The 20,742-nt window shown below is 40.9% G+C and overlaps 1 protein-coding gene and 1 long non-coding RNA gene across 2 annotated transcripts in view; one reads left to right on the forward strand and one right to left on the reverse strand.

The window, feature by feature from the left end:
• Positions 1-20,742, reverse strand: part of LOC111836354 (uncharacterized) — a 356,103-nt gene that overhangs the window by 54,420 nt on the left and 280,941 nt on the right. Inside the window, exon 16 of the mRNA XM_072703387.1 lies at positions 16,561-16,570. Coding sequence (XP_072559488.1) covers positions 16,561-16,570 — 10 coding nt within the window. The remainder of the gene's footprint in view (positions 1-16,560; positions 16,571-20,742) is intronic.
• LOC140581282 (uncharacterized) lies at positions 3,852-7,110 on the forward strand. Its single transcript, XR_011984340.1, has 2 exons — positions 3,852-6,468; positions 6,543-7,110. It is a non-coding gene; the product is annotated as an uncharacterized lncRNA (long non-coding RNA).

Below are 20,742 nucleotides of genomic sequence, written 5' to 3' on the forward strand. Positions count from 1 at the left end.
GATAATGCGCTAAAAAAAAAAAAATTCTCATTTGTTGTTGTTGAATGGCTAAGGTATGATACAATAGCATAAGGTAGTTTAGAAATGGCTAAGGAAAGATAGATTAGGACAGGGTAGGATAGGAATGGGTAAGGTAGAATAGCATTAGGTAGGATAGCAATGCCTAAGGTAAGATACAATAGGATAAGGTTGGATAGGAATGGGTAAGGCAGAATAGCATAAGGTAGGATAGCAGTGGCTAAGTTAAGATAGAATAGGATAAGGTAGGATAGGAATATCTAAGATAAGATATAATAGGATGAGGTAGGATAGGAATGGGTAAGTTAAGAGAATAGGTTAAGGCATGATAGGAATGGGTAAAGTAGAATAGCAGAAGGTAGGATAGGAATGGCTAAGATACGATTGAATAGCATAAGGTAGGATAGGAATGGCTCAGGTAAGATAGAATAGGATAAGATAGGATAGGAATGGGTAAGGTAAGATAGAATAGGATAAGGTAGGATAGGAATGGGTGAGGTAAGATAGATTTGGATAAGGTAGGATAGTGTCGCCTATGGCTTACTCATTGGGGTCTTTGGGTAAGGATGCTGTATAGCGCTTTGAGACGATGTAATGTCGTGATAATGCGCTAAACAAAAATAAATATCTTATTTGTTGTTGTTCAATGGCTAAGGTATGATACAATAGCATAAGGTAGTTTAGAAATGGCTAAGGAAAGATAGATTAGGACAGGGTAGGATAGGAATGGGTAAGGTAGAATAGCATTAGGTAGGATAGCAATGGCTAAGGTAAGATACAATATGATAAGGTTGGATAGGAATGGGTAAGGCAGAATAGCATAAGGTAGGATAGCAGTGGCTAAGTTAAGATAGAATAGGATAAGGTAGGATAGGAATATCTAAGATAAGATATAATAGGATGAGGTAGGATAGGAATGGCTAAGTTAAGAGAATAGGATAAGGTATGATAGGAATGGGTAAGGTAGAATAGCAGAAGGTAGGATTGGAATGGCTAAGATACGATAGAATAGGATAAGGTAGGATAGGAATGGCTCAGGTAAGATGGAATAGGATAAGGTAGGATAGGAATGGGTAAGGTAAGATAGAATAGGATAAGGTAGGATAGGAATGGGTGAGGTAAGATAGATTTGGATAAGGTAGGATAGTGTCGCCTATGGCTTACTCACTGGGGTCTTTGGGTAAGGATGCTGTAAAGCGCTTTGAGACGATGTAATGTCGTGATAATGCGCTAAACAAAAATAAATATCTTATTTGTTGTTGTTCAATGGCTAAGGTATGATACAATAGCATAAGGTAGTTTAGAAATGGCTAAGGAAAGATAGATTAGGACAGGGTAGGATAGGAATGGGTAAGGTAGAATAGCATTAGGTAGGATAGCAATGCCTAAGGTAAGATACAATAGGATAAGGTTGGATAGGAAAGGGTAAGGCAGAATTGCATAAGGTAGGATAGCAGTGGCTAAGTTAAGATAGAATAGGATAAGGTAGGAATGGAACGGCTAAGATAGAATAGCATAAGGAATGATTGGAATGGGTTAGATAATATAGAAAAGCATAAGGTAGGATAGGAATGGCTAAGATAAGATATAATAGGATAAGGTAGGATAGGACTGGCTAAGGTAAGATAGAATAGCATTAGGTAGGATAGGAATGGGTGAGGTAAGATACAATAGGATAAGGTTAGATATAATTGGATTAGGTAAGATAGGAATGGCTACGACAAGATAGAATAGCAAGGGGCAGGATAGAAATGGATAAGGTTGGATTGGAATGGGTAAGGTAAGATAGAATTGGATAAGGTAAGATAGGAATGTGTGAGGTACAGGTAAGATAGAATTGGATAAGGTAGGATAGTTTCGCCTATGGCTTACTCACTGGGGTCTTTGGGTAGGGATGCTGTAAAGCGCTTTGAGACGATGAAATGTTGTGATAATGCGCTAAACAAAAATAAATTTCTTATTTGTTGTTGTTGAATGGCTAAGGAATGATACAATAGCATAAGGTAGTTTAGATATGGCTAAGGAAAGATAGATTAGGACAGGGTAGGATAGGAATGGGTAAGGTAAGATACAACTGGATAAATTAGGATAGGAATGGGTAAGGCAGAATAGCATAAGGTAGGATAGCAGTGGCTACGTTAAGATAGAATAGGATAAGGTAGGATAGGAATGTCTAAGGTAAGATAGAATAGGATGAGGTAGGATAGGAACGGCTAAGATAGAATAGCATAAGGAATGATAGGAATGGGTTAGATAATATAGAAAAGCATAAGGTAGGATAGGAATGGCTAAGATAAGATACAATAGGATAAGGTAGGATAGGAATGGCTAAGTTAAGAGAATAGGATAAGGTATGATAGGAATGGGTAAGGTAGAATAGCAGAAGGTAGGATTGGAATGGCTAAGATACGATAGAATAGGATAAGGTAGGATAGGAATGGCTCAGGTAAGATGGAATAGGATAAGGTAGGATTGGAATGGGTAAGGTAAGATAGAATTGGATAAGGTAGGATAGTGTCGCCTACGGCTTACTCACTGGGGTCTTTGGGTAGGGATGCTGTAAAGCGCTTTGAGACGATGTAATGTTGTGATAATGCGCTAAAAAAAAAAAATTCTTATTTGTTGTTGTTGAATGGCTAAGGTATGATACAATAGCATAAGGTAGTTTAGAAATGGCTAAGGAAAGATAGATTAGGACAGGGTAGGATAGGAATGGGTAAGGTAGAATAGCATTAGGTAGGATAGCAATGCCTAAGGTAAGATACAATAGGATAAGGTTGGATAGGAATGGGTAAGGCAGAATAGCATAAGGTAGGATAGCAGTGGCTAAGTTAAGATAGAATAGGATAAGGTAGGATAGGAATATCTAAGATAAGATATAATAGGATGAGGTAGGATAGGAATGGCTAAGTTAAGAGAATAGGATAAGGTATGATAGGAATGGGTAAGGTAGAATAGCAGAAGGTAGGATTGGAATGGCTAAGATACGATAGAATAGGATAAGGTAGGATAGGAATGGCTCAGGTAAGATGGAATAGGATAAGGTAGGATAGGAATGGGTAAGGTAAGATAGAATAGGATAAGGTAGGATAGGAATGGGTGAGGTAAGATAGATTTGGATAAGGTAGGATAGTGTCGCCTATGGCTTACTCACTGGGGTCTTTGGGTAAGGATGCTGTAAAGCGCTTTGAGACGATGTAATGTCGTGATAATGCGCTAAACAAAAATAAATATCTTATTTGTTGTTGTTCAATGGCTAAGGTATGATACAATAGCATAAGGTAGTTTAGAAATGGCTAAGGAAAGATAGATTAGGACAGGGTAGGATAGGAATGGGTAAGGTAGAATAGCATTAGGTAGGATAGCAATGCCTAAGGTAAGATACAATAGGATAAGGTTGGATAGGAATGGGTAAGGCAGAATAGCATAAGGTAGGATAGCAGTGGCTAAGTTAAGATAGAATAGGATAAGGTAGGATAGGAATATCTAAGATAAGATAGAATAGGATGAGGTAGGATAGGAATGGGTAAGTTAAGAGAATAGGTTAAGGCATGATAGGAATGGGTAAAGTAGAATAGCAGAAGGTAGGATAGGAATGGCTAAGATACGATTGAATAGCATAAGGTAGGATAGGAATGGCTCAGGTAAGATAGAATAGGATAAGATAGGATAGGAATGGGTAAGGTAAGATAGAATAGGACAGGGTAGGATAGGAATGGGTAAGGTAGAATAGCATTAGGTAGGATAGCAATGCCTAAGGTAAGATACAATAGGATAAGGTTGGATAGGAATGGGTAAGGTAGAATAGAATTGGAAAAGGTAGGATAGTTTCGCCTATGGTTTACTCACTGGGGTCTTTGGGTATGGATGCTGTAAAGCGCTTTGAGACGATGAAATGTTGTGATAATGCGCTAAACAAAAATAAATTTCTTATTTGTTGTTGTTGAATGGCTAAGGTATGATACAATTGGATATGGTTGGATCGGAATGAGTAAGGCAGAATAGTATTAGGTAGGATAGCAATGGCTAAGGTAAGATACAATAGGATAAGGTAGGATTGGAACGGCTAAGATAGAATAGCATAAGGAATGATAGGAATGGGTTAGATAATATAGAAAAGCATAAGGTAGGATAGGAATGGCTAAGATAAGATACAATAGGATAAGGTAGGATAGGAATGGCTAAGTTAAGAGAATAGGATAAGGTATGATAGGAATGGGTAAGGTAGAATAGCAGAAGGTAGGATAGGAATGGCTAAGATACGATAGAATAGGAAAAAGTAGGATAGGAATGGCTCAGGTAAGATGGAATAGGATAAGGTAGGATAGGAATGGGTGAGGTAAGATAGAATTGGATAAGGTAAGATTGGAATGGCTAAGGTAAGATACAATAGGATAAAGTAGGATAGGAATGTCTAAGATAAGATAGAATAGGATGAGGTAGGATAGTAATGGCTAAGGTAAGATAGAATAGGATGAGGTAGGATAGGAATGGGTAAGGTAAGATAGAATTGGATAAGGTGGAATAGTGTCGCCTATGGCTTACTCACTGGGGTCTTTGGGTAGGGATGCTGTAAAGCGCTTTGAGACGATGTAATGTTGTAATAATGCGCTAAACAAAAATACATTTCTTATTTGTTGTTGTTGAATGGCTAAGGAATGATACAATTGCATAAGGTAGTTTAGATATGGCTAAGGAAAGATAGATTAGGACAGGGTAGGATAGGAATGGGTAAGGTAAGATGGAATAGGATAAGGTAAGATATAATTGGATTAGGTAAGATAGGAATGGCTACGATAAGATAGAATAGCAAGGGGTAGGATAGTAATGGTAAGATAGAATAGGATAAGGTAGGATAGGAATGGGTAACTTAAGATAGAATAGCAGTAGGTAGGATAGAAATGGCTAAGATAAGATAGAATAGGATAAGGTGTGATTGGAATGGCTAAGATAAGATAAAACAGAATACGGTAAGATTGGAACGGCTAAGATAAGATAGAATAGGATGAGGTAAGAATGGAACGGCTACGATTTAATAGAATAGATGAAGTATGTTTGGAACAGCTAACATAATATAAGATAGAATAGGATAAGGTTGGATGGGAATGGCTAAGATACATTGTAAACAATAAATAAATAAAATCCGTCAAAAAATGGAAAATGTACTGGTAGAAAATTACTGGCACATTTTCCATTAACAGATTCTTTCTTCAAGTATCTAATGGAAAATATTGTAAAATCACAACTTTCCAAAGTTTGTTGTTCCAAGTAATATTTGTTAAATAATAGTTTATTTTCATTTTTAATTCTTCATTCTGCCAATGTAGATTTGTTTCTTTAATAATTTATGTTGTTCACAAAACTACACAAAGTATTTAGAAAATATAGTATTTCACTACATTCATTATTTTTCATGACTCAAGGGCCCATCAACATACTGTTATATTCCTTGGAACAACAAACTGTGGAAAATTGTGAATTTTCTGCCAGTACATTTTTCGTTTTTTGATGGATTTTTTTTTTTACAGTGTATGTCCTGCTACAACTGTCACCATGACCATTTCAGATTTGCCTCCTAATCACTAATCTGTGAATTCTTTACCACTTTAGCTAATGTATAGTGAGTGTAACTGCTGCAGAATGACTGTGTTGATCAGCAAGGTGGGTGCTGCACATTGGTGGTAGCTGAAGTGGCTCCTGCACTGCATTATGACTGTTGGGTTCACCTTGTATTTTGCAGTACATTCTATGTTCTGTATTTTGCTGACCCATTCTTATTTCTCTTTGCTAAGCTGCATTCGGCAGATGGCCTGCCTTTCTGTGGTTCTACGATCCAGGTCTGCAGAGGCCCTGCTGAGACCTACTGGACTCCATACCGCTGCATAAAATGGCTATAACTACCTGGACCTGGACATTGCAGAGACACAGTGGACTTTCTATTTGATGTCAGACAGAATGGCAGAAGAGCGTTCACTAACAGGAACCTAAAACACACAAACACTTGGGAACACTTCAAATGCGTGATCTGACTCTGCAAGGGGAGAACATGTTCATGCTTTTCACAATGTTTTATTCCTAGTTATAGCTAAGGTTTTTTTTTCTAGCCATTGTTACTCTAAGGTTGCCCATTAATGGTTTGGAATTGGTAATATGTAAAACTGCTTTGTTAGCATGTCTGCCTTACAATTCCTTTACTGTAAACTGAGGCCTGCTGGAGCTCGATTCTGCTTCATGGCACTTGTGTTTACTCTTTATTTTGCAGTATATTATGTGTGTGACTAACCCCTTTCTCTACATCTCCATTCCTCCTGTCGAGCTCCATACACAACTAGTGGGGAAAAGGGGCGCTGTCGTCTCTGGATGTCCACATCTGCATTCACACTGACGCTGGATTATCTCTGGATTCCCACTTAAGAAATGTCTGTGCTACCTTCCAATTCACCTTCGTAGGTAAGTTGTTATATCGAGGTCCGTAGGACTTCCGTCTTTTAACATTATACTTGTATAAACCCTTCACTCTTCAGAGCATCATACGTGTGACTAATCCACTCTGCCGAGCTGCATGTACACTTCATGGAGCCAGCGAAGGACCTAGATGTTCTGCCTAAGATGCCTGTGGCTACAGGATCCAGCACTATGGAGACCCTGTGCCGCCAGATTCCTGTGGGACCCTCCTCCTACTGGACTCCATAATGGACATGACAGAATGCCGCTGTTCGCCTGTACTTGGACCAACACCTCATAGAGACCCAATGGCTCACCATTGGAAAAATCTGACTTTATGATAGGTGGACCCTGCGGAGGCCTTTTTGCAGGATCCATTAGAGACTCTCTAAACCTTATCTAGACACACGCTTTTGGATTGTTTAAACTGCATGAACTCTTCCGGTGTCGCCCAGAGGAGGATGGGGCCCCCTTCTGAGTCTTGGATCCTCTCAAGGTTTCTTCCTATTTTCAGCTTGGGGAGTTTTTCCTTGACACTGTCGCCTTGGGCTTGTTCTTTAGGGGCTTGGAGCCAGTAACATGTAAAGCTGCTTTGTGACAACATCCGTTGTAAAAAGTACTATATAAATAAAATTGGACTGAATTGAATATTTGTGATTGCTTTTTTATTATTCCCACTTTGTCATGCTACTTTTACAGTTTAAGCTGTACAAACACCATTCAGAGTTTAAAATGTGAAGCTAGATATCAGCTGTGTAATAGTCTGTACTACCTATTAGTTAATACATGCAGTTCAAGTGCTGTGTGGAGCAGCATTATGTTTCTGACCTGTCTGCCATAATTGGGGACTGACACTGTTTGAACTAAGCCTCATCCATTTTTGTCACTGTTGTGAAAAATGAAATTCAATAATTTTGTGACAATATAATACTATTGTCTTTTTTGTTATATAATTTCTTAAAGACAAAATTCTGCCCTTTAAAATGATATATTCATCCTGGGGACTCATTTTTACATGACACTTATGAACTTGAATGTAAAATGGAATGAATTGAAGAATAATTTCTACATATTATTGAATAAAACCATTAACCTGGAATAATAAAGAACATCTGCTGTGCAATCTCTGTATAAAAGTCCATGGAAGTTACATGTGGACATCAGTCCCCAGGACTTGTCATGTATTGTCCGAGAGGGCAGAATATATATGTATATATATATACACACAGTACTGTGCAAAAGTCTTTGGCAGTCCAAAGAAATGTTTAAACCTGTTTATCTGGGTAGCAAATGTACTTTGTGTCACACCGGGTAGATAAGGGAGACACGGATCCAGAAGTACGGGGAAACAGAGCTTTAATCAGGCTAACAAGTCCAGAGACGGCGAGCGGAAATCGTGGTCGTAAAACAGGAGCAGGGGTCGAAAGCCGGGGAGTCAGTCCAACAGGCACACACAGGACGGGGGAACAGGCGGGCTGGACAACAGGGGAAGCCGGGCTCAGCAGGACAGGCGGGTCAAGGACGGGAGCTGAACTGAGGAGGCAAGGAATGAGAGGTAAGGATTGTACAACAGGCAGACAGGCAAGGGACGGGATTAAAGGGAGACAGGACAGAATAACGCTCAGTAAGGCTGTACATAGCGCAATACTTCGCGGTTTGTTTGTGTGAGGTACTCTCCTTATATTGAGGAGGTAATCAGTCCCTGATGCCCCGCACCTGTCTGATCCGCCCCTGTGGGCGTGACAGATGTGGGCGTGACAGACGTGGGCGTGACACTTTGGCTTAGAACAAAAATTTTACATTAGAACATATGCAAATTAAGAGTAACAATAAAAACTAGTAACAATTTCTTCTGTTTTCTAAAAAGTTACTGATATCTAGTTGGATGGCTTAGATGAACACGGCTTCATTTCCCAAACCTCTCCTCAGTGGCACCTCAACTGTTCCATGATTTTGTTAAATTTCAACACCAGCTCAATTAAATAATTAAATAAATTGGTTGAAAAAGTCAGTTGCAGATTGACTTGCTGTATGAGGCGTGCTAGTGGCCAAGTCAAAAAATACATGGCTGCACTGGACGGTCGCTGCAAATACTCCTCCTGAGACCCAAGGGAAAAAGTGTCCTTCAATTATTGGTTATTTGTCATTGGAGGAAATAAGACATCTTACAATTTAGATTTTTTCAATTTTATTTTTAATTTCACAGCATGTCCTCTTTAGTGTACAACAGTAATAAATATGTTTCCTTACATCAGTGAAAAGATAGATGCAAAATGGACATAAATGAATGGGTGGGGTCTCAGGAGGATATATATATATATACACTCACCTAAAGGATTATTAGGAACACCTGTTCAATTTCTCATTAATGCAATTATCTAATCAACCAATCACATGGCAGTTGCTTCAATGCATTTAGGGGTGTGGTCCTGGTCAAGACAATCTCCTGAACTCCAAACTGAATGTCAGAATGGGAAAGAAAGGTGATTTAAGCAATTTTGAGCGTGGCATGGTTGTTGGTGCCAGACGGGCCGGTCTGAGTATTTCACAATCTGCTCAGTTACTGGGATTTTCACACACAACCATTTCTAGGGTTTACAAAGAATGGTGTACAAAGGGAAAAACATCCAGTATGCGGCAGTCCTGTGGGCGAAAATGCCTTGTTGATGCTAGAGGTCAAAGGAGAATGGGCCGACTGATTCAAGCTGATAGAAGAGCAACTTTGACTGAAATAACCACTCGTTACAACAGAGGTATGCAGCAAAGCATTTGTGAAGCCACAACACGCACAACCTTGAGGCGGATGGGCTACAACAGCAGAAGACCCCACCGGGTACCACTTATCTCCACTACAAATAGGAAAAAGAGGCTACAATTCAAAATACAAATTCAATGCAAAAAGCTCACCAAAATTGGACAGTTGAAGACTGGAAAAATGTTGCCTGGTCTGATGAGTCTCGATTTCTGTTGAGACATTCAAATGGTAGAGTCAGAATTTGGCGTAAACAGAATGAGAACATGGATCCATCATGCCTTGTTACCACTGTGCAGGCTGGTGGTGGTGGTGTAATGGTGTGGGGGATGTTTTCTTGGCACACTTTAGGCCCCTTAGTGCCAATTGGGCATCGTTTAAATGCCACGGCCTACCTGAGCATTGTTTCTGACCATGTCCATCCCTTTATGACCACCATGTACCCATCCTCTGATGGCTACTTCCAGCAGGATAATGCACCATGTCACAAAGCTCGAATCATTTCAAATTGGTTTCTTGAACATGACAATGAGTTCACTGTACTAAAATGGCCCCCACAGTCACCAGATCTCAACCCAATAGAGCATCTTTGGGATGTGGTGGAACGGGAGCTTCGTGCCCTGGATGTGCATCCCACAAATCTCCATCAACTGCAAGATGCTATCCTATCAATATGGGCCAACATTTCTAAAGAATGCTTTCAGCACCTTGTTGAATCAATGCCACGTAGAATTAAGGCAGTTCTGAAGGCGAAAGGGGGTGAAACACCGTATTAGTATGGTGTTCCTAATAATCCTTTAGCTGAGTGTATATATGACTGTCTGAGGAAAAATTTTTAATTTCAGAAAATATATATTCAATTTCAGAAAATACACACAGCAAATGTGCCAGTGTTAATTTAACACTGCATTGTGTTTATATGGGTCCACACCATCCAGTGTTACCTTTAACATTTTACAGTGTGCAGTGAGTGTTGTTTTTATAGTGTTAATATTTATTAACTCTTATAGTGTTCAATTTACAACCTAGAGTGTCAAGACAATGTGTCTCCATCTCTTCCAAATTGCAAGCCCATATGGGTGGCACACAAGTACAAAATGGGTGGTCCATATCTGCCCCATTTTAATGTACTTTCATTTGAACTCTTTTAGGCATTCAGCTGCTGCTACTAGCCCACCATAATAAGAAAGACTTAGACCAGCATAGCCTTTTCTCTTTTTATGCAAGTTTTGTCCAGTTTAGCTTCTGATAACCAAAAAACTGTGTTCATGTAGGTCGAGGAACATTGAAAAACTGTCATTATAAATGTAAACAATAATCTCAATCAGGGTAAAAAAGAACCAGTCAAGCTCACCTGAGAACTGCTTGTAGTATAAAAGTGAGTGAAATGTATAGCACCAGTCACCAAACACAGATTATGAAGCTAGACTTTGTTAGACTGCATAACTTAATTATTTAGCAGGGCTGAGAAAAGGTGAGAGCTATCTTAATGGTTGAAGGAGTGTATTTCCACTAAAGCAGGTATAATGGGTGGTGACCTTATTGCTTTTAGACCACAGCTTGGGATAGAAGAACAAATAAAATCACTTTGCTCATTTAATATTCAGATTTTCATTAAGCCTCATTTTTAGAAACCCGCCACGATCGAGGGTGGTATGGCACTGATATTAGTCTTTACCACATTTTATTATTAGCTGTTCTGGATTGCCTGTGCTGATGCATGCTAATTGGTCTGAGTAGTGAAGTTCTTGTATTCTGAAGGAATTTCAATTGTAGAGGTATATATGGTCTGGATGTTTTTCCTAAAGAGGAGAAACAGAACAATTGGTTTTCCATAGCGATACCTTCTCCAGTTACACCATCTCACACAAGCACACAAAAACCATCTCTGTGGTTTTTGTTCTCTTGCCCTATTCATTGCCATCTTGGTGTATTTAAAAAAAAAACCCGTTAAGTCAAAAACAGTACTGTGTCATGCTATGCAAATATACATCCAGCACCATTGGTCTACAGGGGAGTGGACAGTACCAGGAGCTGTACAGAAAAGGGTATCACAACTGTCCTAACACCTTTCCACATATATTAATCATCCAAGGGCAGGACTGGCAATCAAATACACCCCCACACCATTAACATATATGCCACTCAGGAGATGTGTCCTATACATCTCCAACAATTTCTCTCTGACTTGACGCCAACATGCTATAAAACCACATATCGGGGGGGGGGGGGGGATATCAGGACCACAGCTCTCTAAGCTTCAAGATTAGTCAGAACTGAGCCAGCAAAGCTTCAACATAAAACAAGAAAAAGCTGTAAGGTCCTTTTTGGTGATCATAACATGGTTAAATTTGAGGTTAATTCTAGTGTCTGAAGAGCAAAGTCCAAAACAAAAATATACAATGTTAGGAAGGCTAACTTTAATGGTATGAGACTGAAACCAGAAACTGTAAACTGAATGGAGTTAAATAGCAATTCTGTTGAATAGGCATGGGAATTGTTTTAAAAGCACATTGTTGCAAGTGCAAGAGGACTTAAAATACACCCCCACACCATTAACATAACATTAACCTGTTTCTAGCTAAACTGAATCTAGGACACTGCAGCCAAGGTGGTTTACTACGGAAATTAAGAATAAAGTCAGGAGGAAAAGGTCTCTGTTCCACAAATGGAAATTAACTAAGGATTTCAAAATAAAGCAGGAGTATCTAAGTCTACAGGTTGAGTTAAAAAATAACAGACTCGCTAAGAGAAATGTAGAAAGGAAGACTGCATTGGAGGCTAAGGATGACATTAAAAGTTTCTTCAAATATTTGAAGTCCAAAAGAGCTCTAAAAGCTGAAATCACTAATCTGCAGGAGAGTTGTTTTACACAGGTATTCACTGTAGAATCCTTATCTACAGCTGTGGTACCTAGAAACTGGAAAAGTAATTACCTGGGTTCAAATAACATTCTGAGGGATTTAAAGTTTATCGACATATCAAACATGGCTGACAACAGCCAGTCAAATTTGGCAGGCAATAATTACCCTTATACATGACAGAGAATCATGAAATTTGGTTGTATGGTGCAAAGAGACACTGGTCAGCCTAATGGTGGCGCTATAGTGCTTGACATTTTGCTCCATATTTTCTGAACTGTGAGTCATAGAAAGCCAATTCTTTATTTTCCATATTCCTTGGCCTCAGACAGTGATATATGCTAATAAGATAATCTAGCTCAGCCCCTTATATCTTTAACTTATTAGCAAAATGTGCAAAACATACTTTTTTGAACCTGTCCTATAGACCATTTATCCAATCCAAATAAAGTTTGGCGTACAATAATGGTGCAGCATTCCTTCTGCTACTCAGGCCAGAAAAGAGACACCATTTGGCTATAGGTGGTGCTATAGCATCCATGATCCATAGGTCCTTATAGGAGTGTTGCAATTTATCGTACAGTTGCCTCATTCCGCCTCCTGTCGCCATCTTGGTGCACTTGTTAGTTGTAATATGAAGTACTCTGCATATGTGAATCAGCTACTGCCAGATGCAAGCAAAAAGATATTTTAAAAATCTGATATTATTGTACGTGAACACATTGAAAGTGAAACACTTTGATGACTGTGAGCTGTCTGCTATTATGAGGATATCATGAATTAACTTATTCTTCAGAGTTTGTTAGTGAATGAAGCAAATGAAGGTGACTAAAAGCCTGAAGTCTTGTAATTGTGTTATGATTTCTATAATTTCCGGCTTGATACAAGAACTTATGAGTAAAATGTGTGGAATAAATATTTTGTTGCATTCTCAAGTAAGTACAAATATAAATCACTTGCTTGTTATTCATCTTAATTTTGTTACATTGTGGTAACGTTAAGCCATTAGTTTGTTTTGTGCTGTAATGTTAACATTTGTCGCTATTACAACAAATCTGATTTGATCACACATATAGGTGAATGTGTTGTACAGGTAAACTGCAGATCAATTTATTTGCTGTTGTGTTGTTAAGATTATTCACTCGGTCAACTATTCCCAGAGAGTACCTGGTCCCTTACCAAGAAAGATTGAGAAGTTCACACACTTATGTATATTAGGGATGCTCATTTCGATTAATTTTCCCAACCGACAACCGCCGTTCGTTAACCGAACATTAACCGTTAACTGATTAGATTAGAATATTAAATTCCTCTGGGGTCGGCGGTCCCGCCGGCGGGATCTGACAGAAATTTCGCCAAACCATTTAAATAACTCTGCGAGGTTTTATCATATACACATTTAAAAAACACCCTCAGAAACCTTGGACGGTCTACTTTTCAAATATATATATAGGTAGAAACTAAATATATTTTTATAGCTTCGTGATACGAATAGAAAGAACAAGAGTGACTGACTTAAGCGTCTGCGTCTCGAAGCAGCTCTGATCGCCTTCCCACTTGCAAATTGCGCTATTCGCATGATAACAACATGATAATCCGACAGTTAGTATTGGATAAAGAAATATGTGAATACGCCCATTGTAACCGAAATAAAACAAGAGCACATGTCTGGGTAGTGTTTACACCGATCGGCTACAATATAGCACACGGATACGTCTCTGCCGCTGAAGCTTTGCGCCAATGTTTCCATTTTCAGCAGCAAAGCTCGTACCTGTGTTCATGGCTCAGTGGGCTAAGCCTGTGTGCCTGTAATCACAGTCGCCGATTCAAACCCAGTGTATTTAGAACGTGAAAAGCAATCTTCAGCTGAGATGCCACAAAACTTCATACTACTACTAATAATTAAAATATATATAAAAACATTTTAAACCGTTTAACTGATAGTAATATTCGGTCAGAATTAATTATTTCGGTTAACGGTTAAACGGTCAAAAGGAGCATCCCTAATGTATATACATCCATCCAGTTTCTGTAACCTTATTCAGGGTCATGGGGTGGGCTGGAGCTTATCCTAGAGCAGGGGTCTCCAAATCCAGTCCTGGAGAGCTACTATCCAGTAGGTTTTCTATCCTACCTGGCTTCTGATGAACCACACCAGTTGTCAGGTAAATACCAGGAACAGGTGTGGCTCATCAGTAGCCAGGTAGGATAGAAAACCTACTGGATAGTAGCTCTCCAGGACCGGAGTTGGAGACCCCTGGCCTAGAGGCTATGCGCACAAGGCAGGAACAACCCAGGATGGGGCTCCAACCCATCGCAGGGCACACTCACACACCATTCACTCACACATGCACACAGACAATTTGGTAACTCCAATCAGCCTCAGCATGTTTTTGGACTGTAGAGGGAAACCGGAGTACCCAGAGGAAACCGAATGACAACACAGAGAACATACAAACTCCAGAGGTATGAGGCAACAGTGCTAACCACTGCACCTCCGCGCCACCCAGTTTACACACTATACAACGAGCATTTAAATGCAAGTAAAAGCATGAGGAAAGCCTTACCTCCTCCAGAGAAAACAGCGCAGGCCATCTCTCCTGGATCTCTGACACCATAGGCTGCATCTCCACAATTTCCTTACGTCGTAGGGAAAAGGTCAACTCTATGTTCTGCATTCTCTCTGCCATATTCCTTTTATTTTTTTTAATTCTTCAACCAGAGCAAGCCACTCACGTGAACTATCATCATGGTGGTCTGGGTAGTCTGGGACATGGTTGACTACTCCCCATTTGGCCTTTTTGAGAGTGAATGGGCCATTTTCCCCATCTCCTCATCGCCTTTTCCTGTTCACATCTACCTCATTGCAGCCTGCATCACGCAGTTTTGCCCTGAAGTTTCCAATCTTGTACCTGAGACTCGTTAGCCTGGCATCACAGCACGTTATGCTGTCTTTGTCCCTCGGGCATGGATACTTGAGAACCAGAGCAGATGCAACTGAGGCTACTTCATCTTTCTCAGGGTAGCCAGCTCGGAGTTCAAAAATGGCCTGTGCAAGTTTATCCAAAATTTCAGTTTTGACATTTCTTGTTACCTCAAGCGCCTTTTTTGTCTTTTCATAGATCTCATTTCCTTTAAGCAATTTTAGCTCAACATCATATGAGAGCTTTGGGATGGGGAATGGAGAGGGCCATTTAATGTCCTGTCTTAATCTGCTCTTGACAGAATCGCTAGAACTACCCTGAGTCTGGAGAGAGCTGCTAGGCCTAAAATCATCTGAATGAACACTGGCTGTGTCCAAGGAGGAGACTGATCCACTAATGGAATGGTCAGATGGGTTACAAGGGGTTGAAGGGAGGGAAGAGTTCCATATAATATGTAGGACTGCACATCCCTCTGGCAATTCAGACATTGTGGTCAACAGGCATAAAGCATTTCCAAAATCAGAATCTTCAAATTGGAGTGTGAAATCGTTCTCAAGTTGGAGTCTCTCTTTAAGTACCTCAATTAGCTAGTCCACATATTCTGGTATTTCTGCCAGTTGGAGTCGTTTGGCTTCTTTGGGGGAGAGGACTACCCGAAGTAAAGTCTGGAAAGAGAGGCCAAAAAGCAGAAACTAGATTCAGCATCAACTACAATGTTACTGACAATTACAGACCACCTGTAGTGAAACCTGCTGGCAACATACCATTATCAGTTGATTTAGTTGAGGAGGAATGTTGTTGCAGTCACCATAAATTTCCCCTCGACTTTATATGCTTCTAGAGGATGGTAATCCGTGCATCTGGAACCAGGTATATTATTTCCAAAGAGTGGTGTGAACAACTTCATAAGATCTGAAATGTTCAATATACCATGAAGAGAGCCTTTTATACATAAACATCACTTCCTCTATGTCAGTGTTTCTCAACCCAGTCCTCAGCGAACCCCAGACAGTCCACGTTTTTGCTCCCTCCCAGCTCCCAGCACACCTGTTCCAGCTATTCGGTGTTCCTGATTGGCTGGGAGCAAAAATGTGGACTGGCTGGGGTTCGCTGAGGACTGGGTTGAGAAACACTGCTCTATGTGGACAAGAATGAATACAATCGTATGGAATTCTGGTAATCCACTACACTGCCCAGAAGATAAAATCATGCCCTCTGCATACTGTGTACCGTGTAGGTGAATCATTTTAGACAGACACACTGTGAAGATGTAGGTACTTCTCCTCAGTTTGGCACCTGAGTGATGCATACAATTCTGAAACTTTGACCACTTTCACTTTTTCCACATACAGCTTTGCCTTGAAAAGGTTTTGACTGTCCAAATGGTACGCCAACATCTGCTGGTGTTTCGAGGAAAGGGTGAGCAGCACATTTTTCCAATTTTTTGTGTCATTTTTGTGTCAATCTCATCGTCCAAAAGTCCACCAATGGGCCATAACAGCAAATTAGATGTGGATAATGGTCAATAAAGTGATGTTTTGTCGGAACTCTGGGAAGGTACTAGTGAGCAACTTGCGGTGATCCCGATGTTTAGAGGACAAATAGCACAATGCTTCCTCAGAGAGTATGTGTGAAACAACAATCTCAACAATTTCCTTAAGGTCCATTAAAATCTCTCAAGCAGGCTCATGCTCTGGTATCTTGAATCAAATAATAAAAGGAAGCAAGCGTAACAATGTCCAATTTTCATGTCCGTTACCTCCAACACTTCCTTTTTCAAAGCTTGCTTTTGAAATTTTGTGTGGTTTGTTTACTTTGTCTGTATATGTGTAGGGAAATTACTTTATGCAGTCATTTAGTGAATCAAACGTAAATAGACCTTTTGCTATGAGATTTTTCAAACACAAAGACAATTGCAGAGGAACGACCCCCTCAAAAAAATCATGCAGAATTTCAGGTGGATATCCATTCACTGGATGAAAGACCAGAAGATGCTTCCCCAGTACACACTGCCTTTCTACACTATTAATGCTTTGAAGGTTCTCGTTCTGCCTAAGCTCTTTCAATAAAGAGTCGTGTCCATCAACATCCCTCAGTTGGAAATCATGAACATTAGCTGTGGCAATTTGGTCCTTAGTAAACGAAATCGGCAGAACTTCTCAACAGTAAAACTTTCAGAAAACCCTGCTAGTCCATGTGCTCCATGGTTATCAGCACACCTCTTGTTCTATATGTTTTATAGCTTTAATCAATGGCTCAAGAAACTTTTCATAGCCATATTGCTTGACATCAACACTTTTAATGAGGAGTGCTAGTTGAAGTGAAGGGAGACTGGATGAGAACTTGGCTGGTAAATTTAAAACAACCCAATAAACCGCAGTTATCTTGTGAAGCTTTCTTGAGGTGCCTAGAGGATTACACACTTCAAAATCATCAGTATACAATGCCAAACTGATATATTGGTTCTGCTGCCCAAGTGACTTATTGTCCTTGTAATACTTCCCGTCTTGAAAAGACTTACAGAACCCAGGTAAAGAGTCTTGATCAAATACAATTTGGTCCAAAAAATCTGCCCGCCTAAATAAAGTCTCAAGTACCTTATTTACTGATACATAAACAAAAGTGTTTTTACCGGCTGAGTTATAAAGATATTTGATGGGTTCTAATTACAAAAAAATGTTCACTGAAATATAAATTCCTCCAGGGATCTGTAGATTGAAAAGTTGACTGAATTTCAATACCACTCTACAAGAGTCTGAATTGCACTTCTGGAAATATGCAACACTGTTTGCATAGATAGAAAGAGAGAAGCCAATTTGTGCTCAAGTGTCTCAATATCCAAATTTTCCTCAGTCTCTTCAACCTCATCTGATCTCCTACTATCCTTTGAGATAACCCTGTCATGTGATAAGCCTGCTTCAAAATCTACTTGTTCATCATCACTTGCCTCATCTAAGGTGTTGCTTCTTCCTACACTTCGAAAATCGTTAAGTGAGCAATTTTTATGATTCCGACTACTGTGAGAACTTAAGGTTGGACGAACATTTGTGGTAAAGGTACATCTAACAATGGGACATTGCACAGCTTCGTGATTCTTTAAATGGTATCCAAGATGCTTCCAAAAAGTCTTTTCACTGCAAATCTCTTTTAAATCACACAATTCACATTGAAATGTTGAATTTGGTGAATTTTCGGTGTCTCTGTGTGATCTTGACAGGTGTGATCGTACTGCACCAGGAGTTTCAAACACACATACACAGTTTGTGTGAACGCAAGGCCAGCGAGCACCTTTTCCATGACGAAGGCGACAATGCTTCAGCAGCACCTCTTCAGATGAGCCAACAAATTTGCAGAATTTGCACTGCATGCAATCCACTCCTGAAACACAGAAACAAAAGACAAAAAAACATTAAGACATTTTAAATAATGAAAAAAGTAGCCTACTTTGCTACAAACGCTGTAATTTGTAATAATATTTTTAAATGACTTTTTGTTATATGTAGCCTACAAGTCACAATACTAAATCAATATAAGCTGATAAGGCAACATGTTAGGGTAGAGATTGAAGCAAGGTTGAATTGATCAATTAGAGCAAGTTTGTTAGGCAAACTACACTATACAGCTCATGTCCACTTAAGGTTATACAGTAACTCACTACAAAGTTCATAATCTATGCCCAACTCACCATGTCTCAGTTTAATGTTAAGGAAACCTTCACACAGCCCTTGTCGTTGTCTCACTACTTGCACGCTGGCAGGTAAAGTGTGGCATGTATGCACACACGCACCGCCACATTTAACTTTAATGTTACTAGCTAGCTACTATCCTTTCTTTCACTTGCAGATCCTTGTCTCACCAGCACTGTAATCCCAATAAAGTGCATTCTTAAAACTATTGAGTTCTTCCACAAACAATTTGTTCACTGTAGTTTTAGCAATGTCCAGTTTGACAGCACTCATCTGGAATTCATTGTGTATAACTTATACTGCCAAGATTTCCACTTTGCTGTATCATGCGCTTTCTCTGTAGTCTCTTCCAGTTTTACCTCTCCAATTTGTATTACTACAATTTCAAACTTAAAGCATCCAGTCTGCTATTCTAACTCAATCAGCATGACAGAGTAAACTTCAGCCTTGTCCTTGTCAACACTCCACCTGTGTTTTTAGAGAGTTACTGAAATTATGTCAGCAGGTCCCTCCTTCGATTACCACCTTATCGTGGTTTTCGTGCCTCAGTCACCCTGGGGGCTATTTTGTCAGGGGCAATAGCCCCTGGTAGGGTCTCCCAAGGCAAAAAGATCCCAGGGGAGGGGCCAGACAAAGAGATATAGTTGGGCTCACCTCAACGCATAGCGTGGGTTCTGGAACCAATCTCCTGGAGAGGGGCTGGACGCTCTTTTCTTTTGGAGTTGCAGCGGGTGAGCGGCGCCGGGCAGGGGTCGGGCTACTGGTGGCCACGCAGCTTGGTGCATTAAAAATGGAGTTTACCCCGGTGAACGAGAGGGCTGTCTACCTGCGCCTTCGGGTCGGGGATAGGTCTCTGACTGTCATCTGCGCTTATGGAATGCCCGGCCTTCTTGGACTCCCTGAGTGGTGTGCTGCTTACCGTGCCACGAGGGAATTCCATCGTTTTGCTGGGGGACTTCAACGCTCACATGGGCAATGACAGTGTGGCCTGGAGGGGGGTGATTGGGAGGAACAGTCTCCCTGATCTGAACCCGAGTGGTGTTCTCTTACTGGACTTCTGTACAATGCATGGTTTGTCCATAACGAACACCATGTTCGAGCATAAGGGTGTCCATAAGTGGACATGGTACGAACATGCCTGGGGCTACAGGTCGATGATCGATTTCATAATCGTATCATCTGATCTGCGGCCTTCTGTCTTGGACACTCGGGTGAAGAGAGGGGCAGAGCTATCAACTGATCACCACCTGGTGGTGAGTTGGCTCAGGTGGCAGGGGAGGAAGCCAGTCAGACCTGGTAGGCCCAAGCGCATAGGAATGCTGGGAACGTCTGGCAGAGGCTCCTGTTCGCCAGAGCTTTAACTCGCACCTCCAGCAGAATTGCAACTGCATACCAGGGGAGGTTGGGGACATTGAGTCTGAATGGACACTGTTCCGGACCTCCATTGTGGAAGCGGCCTTACGGAGCTGTGGCTGCAGGGTGGTCAGTGCCAGTCGTGGTGGTAACCCTCGTACCTGATGGTGGACACCAGAGGTGAGGGGGGCTGTCAAGCAGAAGAAGGAGGCTTACCGGGAATTATTAGCCTGGGGGTCTTCGGAGGCAGCTGACGGGTACCGGCAGACCAGGCGGTACGCGGCTCAGGCGGTTGTGAAACCAAAAAACCGGGCGTGGGAGGAGTTTGGTGAGGCCATGGAAAGTGACTTTCGGTCGGCCTCAAAAAGGTTCTGGCAAACCATCCGGAATATCAGGAGGGGGAAGCAGCTCCTGGTTCCTAATATTTATAGTGGGGAGGGGGTGCTGATGACCTCACATGGGGACATCACCCGGAGGTGGAAGGAATACATTGAGGACCTCCTCAACCCTTCCTCAGATACATCTGCGCACACTGCCTTTGAGACATTTGAGGGCACAGAGCTCGGGGGTGCTGGGGGGGACTTGCCCATCACTGGGACTGAGGTGGCCAGGGTGGTTAAAGATGAGATCCACCCGGAGTACCTAAAGGTTCTGGATGTTGTGGGGCTGTCATGGCTGACACGCCTTCTCAACAGCATGTGCAG

Source organism: Paramormyrops kingsleyae, chromosome 20 (genome assembly GCF_048594095.1).
Source record: "Paramormyrops kingsleyae isolate MSU_618 chromosome 20, PKINGS_0.4, whole genome shotgun sequence".
NCBI lineage: Eukaryota > Metazoa > Chordata > Actinopteri > Osteoglossiformes > Mormyridae > Paramormyrops > Paramormyrops kingsleyae.